General features: G+C 32.2%; 1 protein-coding gene across 1 annotated transcript; it reads right to left on the reverse strand.

The window, feature by feature from the left end:
* Nucleotides 1-205: 205 nt before the first annotated feature.
* Nucleotides 206-3838, reverse strand: Lamtor3 (Late endosomal/lysosomal adaptor, MAPK and MTOR activator 3). Its single transcript, XM_085953382.1, has 3 exons — nt 3692-3838; nt 1296-1488; nt 206-505 (listed from the first exon to the last, which is right to left on the reverse strand). The coding sequence occupies exons 1-3, from the start codon at nt 3733-3735 to the stop codon at nt 368-370; spliced, it is 375 nt and encodes a 124-aa protein (XP_085809508.1). The 5' UTR covers nt 3736-3838; the 3' UTR covers nt 206-367.
* Between the last annotated feature and the right edge of the window lie 4154 nt (nt 3839-7992).

Consider the following 7992-nt stretch of genomic DNA (forward strand, 5'->3'; position numbering starts at 1 on the left):
CTAATATTTTATCTTAGTGAAAATAATACAAATTTTTCGTAGCTTACAAGATAATTAATATCTTTTTAATCCGTTGACAGTCACAATATCATTAATATTTCAACTTAAATTTTATAAAACTATTTTATTTATCCACCAAAGATGTTCTTATATTTGCTCCACACAAATTTTAAATTCATTACCTATGGCTTAATAAAACAATATGTAAATTGTTTTATATAATATTGATTTAAAAATTTACATTTTTTCAGTATTTATTCTAGATTAAAAACATAGTAATTAATATATAGATTTCAAATTTTATACTAAGTAATTTGTAAAATATTATCTTATAACAATAAAATTAAAAGTAGTTTGAAAGAAACTTTCATGATTCAGTCACCGCCAATTTCAAATCATTAAGTAGCGGATCAATATGCTCTTCGAGGGACATTATGTGTCCCGTGTTACAATTATCACTGCCGATAAAAGTCAACACGAGCGGCAGTTTATTGATCTGTATCACCTGAAAAAATGAAACAAAACAATATTGAGTATGAAATTTTGTAAAAAATTCCCTGGAACTTTATTGCTAACAGGCAGGACAAAGCGTTTGAAATATAATTAGACAGAAAATTATGAATTTGATGCACTATGTAAGTGATTTATTTTTCTATGCCACATACCATGGGCCGACCAATGGATGGTTCTAATTGCCTTATGCGAAACATAAAATTAACAGTCAAAAACGATGAATGCGTACAACCTATGTGAAATTAGCTTAAATCATCCTAAATTATATCCTTATTCCAATTGACAAAAATTGTCCAAATTATAGTCAAATTTTTATAGCATGTCACTTGCTGAAACAAATGTTCTATCTCTGGAGTATCTATCTATAAATAATAAAATACTTTAGGTGCTTTTAAATACAATAGAAGAAGTTTTTTTTTGTCTATAAAATATTTTATGCATTAAACAATTTGTGGAGGGAAAGCAATAATGATACTCATGTTCACGAAGTGAATAGCTAGGCTGTGGAGACCCATAATTCAGTATATGTTCGATATTGCGTGGAGTTTTATTAATATTAATATGCCTAAACCATTGCGGGACCAGACGAAGAGGATTATTTCGAATGTAGAAGTATTTTGAGGAGAAACAGAAATGAAACGTTTGTTATTCCTCTCAATAGTGCCAGAGATAGTGTCTGCTATGACAAGTCAACAACATGCAAAGAGAATGTCACATAATAGTATTAGCGCGCAAAAACCATGTGACGTAACGTAGATATAGAAGTTGGTCTATATACATACCTGGTAGTTTGAATACATGCAGATTACAGATTTGTTTTTGCCTAATCCCAGTTTACTCCCTTGGTCGGTGGCCATTCCAAATGTTGAAATGAAATTTGGCCGGAGAGCTGGCTGAGGCGCCCTTTCCGTGGCAACTCTCACGAGTGGGACTCCATCACGATCGGTGATGAGAATGCAGTGCAAACCGTTCACTCTGAAAAAAAATCTATGCATTAGGATTTATATTTTACATATACAGTCGAACTTGATTATTATGAGGAAGATGGGACTGACTGAATTTGATAGTTATAAGCATTACTCGTTATATTGTTATATAACATTTTTCGCGCCACGTTCTATTTAAGCATAGAACATAAAAAAATCTGAAAACCATCGTAAAAATCCCCGAAACAAGCATGGCATTCATAAACTACAAAAGAAGTTGTTTATTGCAGGCCCAGATCAAAAAAATCTCTGCTGTCGCATGAAAATTCAGAAGCTTCCAAACTTTTTTGATTCATGCATGCAAGCTTGTAACTGCAGGATAATAAATTTTCACTCATACATTTCTTGTTATGGCTACGATAATACTTACTGTCAACAATAAATCCATGCACGTGTGAACGGAGCATAAAGTTAGTTAATCATGGCATGATTAATAATCATGTGAACTATTTAATATTGAAAAGTTATAACGCCTGGATTGCGATGGTTACATGTCATTCGGCACGAATATTTTTCAGTCTAACATAGTTATTACGAGGAAGATGGGACCAACTGAATTTTCTCATTATAAGCGTTATTCGTTATATCATTATATAACATTTTTCGCGCCACATTCTATTTGAGCATAGAACATAAAAAATCTGAAAACCATCATAAAACTACCCGAAACATGCATGGCATTCATAAACTACAAAAGAATTTTTTATTGTAATAAAGTGCTAAGCCGCCAGCGCTGGTAGGTACCTACTGACTTCACAAAGCTTGGACTTTTTACATGCAATTTCAACCATATGTGTGGATAATTTTTCAATGTTGTCGGCGAGAACACCAATTATTGTACGACAACATCTTTTTTCTTATTCAAGCAACAACGCTTCTAGGCGCTGTTGTCTACTAAATGAGAGGAGCTTGTTAGTTTATAATGGAATTGCGGTTAAAAATGGGCGGAGCATGTTAGTTCACAGTTTTAACACGTAGCCAAAAAGATTTTGTCGTACTATAGGTACTTAGACACTTAACTAGTATCATAAATAATAAACAGTAAATCACGTGACATAACCAGTGAGGAAGATATTCTTGAATGGCTTAGGATTCCTGGCTTTCCCTATGACCAAAAGCTTCGTTTTGTGTGTCCCGGTTACATTGGAGCACGGCATAAATGATGCGGTCCTTGGACACTTTCCTCCCTGGTGCATTACTTTCCTCGTGATGAATGTACGTTTTATGAAGGAAGTTTCCAAAATAAACCCGTCTCATCAGCGTTGTCTGTAAGCGGCGGACTACTGAATCGAATACCGGCGAATTATAGAGCTTGATTTTCGAGGGCTTAGTATCAAACAACACTATCTACAAAAGTGCAACTTTACAGGAGAGCCAAAAATCGTTATTTTAGATTCTTGTAACTCAACAAGAGAAATGTTTATTTAAAACCTAATGTTAATATTTTATAATTTATTGTGTATTGTACATTTATCTTCCTTATGATGATGTTAAAATTTATAGGGGTAGTTTTTAAAAAATATGAAAACAAGGGTAACTTATGTAGTTAGCGTTAAACTTTACTGACGATTTAATAAGAAATTAGAAACGATTGACATAACATTGTTTGCCTATCATGTAGCCGTAAATGTAAAATAACGTTATCTCAAAAAAAAAAAAAAAAGCTTTTTTGTAGATAACGTTGTCTGACTTTAAGCACTCGTTTTGTGCTTTCAACTAGTAAAAATAACGGCGGATTATAGAAGTTGTTGGATAATCGAGTGGCTAATTACTGAGAGTGTACTGTATTTAGCAAAAAGCATCTCCCACGAAATAAAAAGATACGAAGGCATTCCACAAAATATTATAGTTCTAGCAAAGATAATATACCGTTGATTATGGTGAGAAAGAGGAAGAAGAAATAAATACATATAATGAAAGAAGCTGACAGATCAGTTAAAAATAAAAACAATCCAAATTCAATCCTTAGACTGAGCAAAGCTTGTTTTAAGCCCCCGGAGTAACTATTCGAGATATGATGTATCGTGTAGAGAAATAAATATATCACTTAACTATTTGGTAGGCGTAAATTATTATCCGGTTGTAAAAAAACAACTTGTTTTGGAGGTTCGGCAATACACGAATACATTAGATATTGTAGAACAATCATACCGTCATTTAATGGACTTCATGTAATTTAAGAAACATTATACCTGTCAAGAAGCTGATTCAAATATTTTCTTAATTCTTCCGCCATATTATCATTTCTTTCCGGACTAAAGTTTATGTACTACAATGACAATTATTATTAATTGTCAATTCTATATAACTGATTACTGACAGGTTGACACCATAGATAATATACGTAGCACTATTGACAACTATAGAATATTAGTCTATGGCTATAGTCTATGGATTGGGTAAATTTTCAATTTGACAAATGGCGCATGCGCAGTAAAAAACCGGTTGTAGTAAAAGATTTGACGTTTCTGTATATCGTCACCGTTTTAGCAAAACCATCTATGTGCACTTTCTCAAATTGTGCAGGAGAAGGATAAAACTGAATAAAAAAATAATGTTACATTTAAACATTAAAATTATGAAGAATGCTTTATTATAATCAGAAAATGGTCTAAGATTATTATTTTGTTTACAAAAATCTTTTATTTTTAATACAAAAATAATAAAAATACAGTTTGTGATGTCACATAAGTTGTTTTGACCGTTTTGTAAATACACATAGTTTAATTTATTCATCAAAATGTGAATAATAATAAATTCATGAAAAACTGTTACATAAATAATAGTTGAAATATACATAGTGCATTAGTGATAAATTGCAATATCATTTTATTAATTATTAATGCAATAGTGAGATGATATTATATTTATAAGTTCGTTTACTTTCTATTAGCAGGTTTAAATGTTAGGTTATCGTAGAAATAGTGGTGATCTTTCTCTATTACACTTTTTAATTCCTGAAGATGTATGTATTTCGACTGTGATATTGGCAATGATTCATTATATATATTATAAAGGCAGTCAAACGGTTGCACTGATAAAGTTGAGTTTGTAAAAGATTGTTCCATCTGGTAGATACTGTAACATTTTAATATCATATACAACAGGATCTCCGATTCGTTTTCCTGGTCTGATTGAACTTAATCCAGATTTAATCTTATCCATAATTCTTAAAAATTAAAAATCAATGACATTAATTTTATAAGGTTGTTTTGGTCTTGCTAGCCGCATACGTGCTATATAATCAGATGGTGAATATATTGGAGGCTTAAAATACTTTTTTTAGGTAGCATATTGTGCACTATCGGCCTCTATCATGGTGTGGCCTTTTTCCAGAAAAAGCTGTTGAATCTCGATGTTTTTTCTCTCTAAAGATATAACTTAGAGCAGTAGCGAATAATTTATTTCGGTTTTGATATCCACACCCATCCGATATTAGAATTATTTCATTGTATTGTCCTGCTTTCGATGAGATGAGACAAATTCATTAGAAGATACATTATGAAGAATGTATATGGTGAAATTGTGTAGTTGCATCTTTTGTTTATAATACATTTGTGCCTGTGTTTTGGACATAGCAGCACACTTTGGAGATCCATTGTGATTACTAACCGTCCAGTAATACTTCTGGTACTCTCCTTCATTTCATTTTTGGTCTTCTAGCATCTTTTTTTTTTTTTAATAATGTGGCTATTGTATTCCATTTCTGAAACATTCTTCATTTTATAACTACAGCAGATGGCAGTGATGGCACACTGATCTTTACGTGGTTGGTGGATACTGATTTTTTGGTGGTAAATATACTGGAGTATATTCTGCTGCTTTATGACCATTTTCCAGAGACCATTTTTTATATTCATCATGCATTTGTATTTTGGATCGGAAACACAATTCCACACACACCCTGGAGGTATTTTCTCTGCAATAATGGCTGGGAACTTTGGAATTAGATCCAACCATAATGTAACATTTTTCCACAAATCTCTCCGTTTTGATTTTTGGTTGCACTACCAATTATTTATCTTCAGTCAGATTCTTATTACTTGTCATTGTTGCTTTCAATTGGCCACTGTCATCGAGACGTTTGTAGTTGTTTATCCAACTTTTAAATTAATTCTCGCCTATACCCTATTGACCATGTAGGCATCTTCCAGAAATTATTGAATATTTCCTGTCTCTCTTTTTGAGAAAGCATCTTTCAAGCCGTCGTGCAAGACCATAATGCATAGCATATAACATATAAACAAACAATGTGTAGCCAAACTGTAAAAAAACATTACACTCTCGATATCAAAATACCATCTATATGTTACTATAATATACACATAGTTGTTTTTGTGAACCGTGGTTTTTGAACCTTACACATAGCTGTTTTTTATTTTTTGAAATAACTTCGGAGCGAGTTTACCCAACACATAGATCATTTTACTGGCCTATAGAGAAAAAAATAAGGAATGACTTGGTATTTAAAAGTCATTTTTGATAAAAGTGACACATAGATGGTTTTGCTAAAACGGTGACGATATATTCCCGCGATAATGTGACCACTTCTGACGATCAAGTCGTTTTATATGAAATTTATATATTATAATACTTTTATCTGATGAATCGGAATGACTAAAGATAATCTGTCAAAATGAAAGTTGTCAAGACAGGACTTATTAACCTGAAAACGATAAATGTTTATTATTTTCGTAAGTACAAATATTTTGTTTCTTATATTGCGTAACCTATGAAAATTATAATATCTATTGGATTAAGAAAAATTTAGATGCTAAACAGCTATTCGGCATTTGTTCATATCAATGTGTGTATCAAATATTTACACGGTAGTACCTAGTTGCATTGAATTATGTAAATTATAGCTTAGTGATAAATACCTATTATTCATAATTAGTATGCAAACAAGAAACCGCTTTTGTTCGTACTATACCATAATTCCAAGCATATTGTATATGCAAAAAGTTCTATTATTAATCTCGTTATAATATTATCATGTTTAAGACCCAACAATTTATAGTCATTTTATTCTCATCTTGTAACGGATTCTAAACTACAGATTGCGTGTTAATTCTACCATAAATGATCAGGATTCTAGGTAAGTCACATTGTATTGATGTGAAAATTATAAAACATGTGGGCGATTTGGAAAAGTTCGGGCAACGATAGTTTCTAAAAATCTTCTTCTTATATAAATAAATTAGATACCTAGGAACTTATAGGTACATGAAGCATTATTTATGTTTTGTAGATTCAAAATAAATCCATACGACAATAATGTAATTGAATTAATTATTGAATTTATGTGTTCTTGTAGACGACGAGATATACCAGGATGAATGTTTATGACAAGTTGATGTTTGAATACATGTTTTGCTGTTTTAGAAACAAATAAATTATTTAATTAATTGTAGGTACTGGCAATACTATTTAGTAGTCTAATGCCAGCGCTCCATTGGCGAGCCAAAAGTCCGAGGACAATAAGTCTTCAGATTTTTCTACATTCTGCTACTGGCTAACAGACGTTCAACGAAACGAGGTATATTATTAATTTGACGAGTAAAACCGTCGACTTTGACAGCATAGATAATATACGTAAATTTGACAGTTAAATCGTGATGGCGTTAAATGATACCGACGTTTTGTGTTTTTTGGGTTATTGGGTGGCAGATAATCTAATAACGAAGCAAAGGGTACACAAATACTGGGTGAAACAATGGTTAAGGAAACGAACGACATTATCCCACACAAATTTAATATGAGAATTGCGTTTGCAACCGAGCGATTTCCGCAATTATTTGCGAATGTCGGAGGATGTATACACAGAACTGTATAATTTGGTCTCCCCATTTATTAAAAAAAAATACTATTATGAGGGAAGCTATTTCTCCTCATGATAGATTATGTGCAACCCTGCGATTTTTGACTGCCGGCGGAACGTTCACTGACTTGCATTATAGAACTGCGATTGGAAGACAAACTCTGGGCAAGATAATTCCCGAAACTTGCCAAGTCATTATTGACGTTTTGAAAGGAGAATATTTCAAGGTGTGTATTATATTATATGTCATCTAATAAAGTTGGGCAAATTTACAAATATATAATTAACAAGTAGACGTCGGTTGGTCTTATAAAGTGAACGTTTAGTGGATTGTTTTACCTATATAACTCATAGACGGCAACAGCATAAGAATGACAGACAAGATGCATTTGAGATAGGTACCTATATATATAGTCACAAATAAGGCCATCGTTGACATGCTAAATATTCAATAGACCGTTAGAATTGTGTACCTAGCCAGGACTCTCCATATAGGCTGTAAGCAAGCTACTTAATTATTCCTGTTGAATGTATTGTAATACTAGTCATATTCTTCGAAAAGCAAGCATGGAATTTGATTTCTAAATGAGGCCACATAATAATATAGGTATGCCAACATAACTCAAATACTTACCATTTGTTGTATCGCTTAAGCCTTAAGGTTTATAGGCA

The sequence above is a fragment of the Rhyacophila brunnea genome, unplaced genomic scaffold (genome assembly GCF_057557595.1).
Source record: "Rhyacophila brunnea isolate RB1 unplaced genomic scaffold, BYU_Rbru_1.0 scaffold_3, whole genome shotgun sequence".
NCBI lineage: Eukaryota > Metazoa > Arthropoda > Insecta > Trichoptera > Rhyacophilidae > Rhyacophila > Rhyacophila brunnea.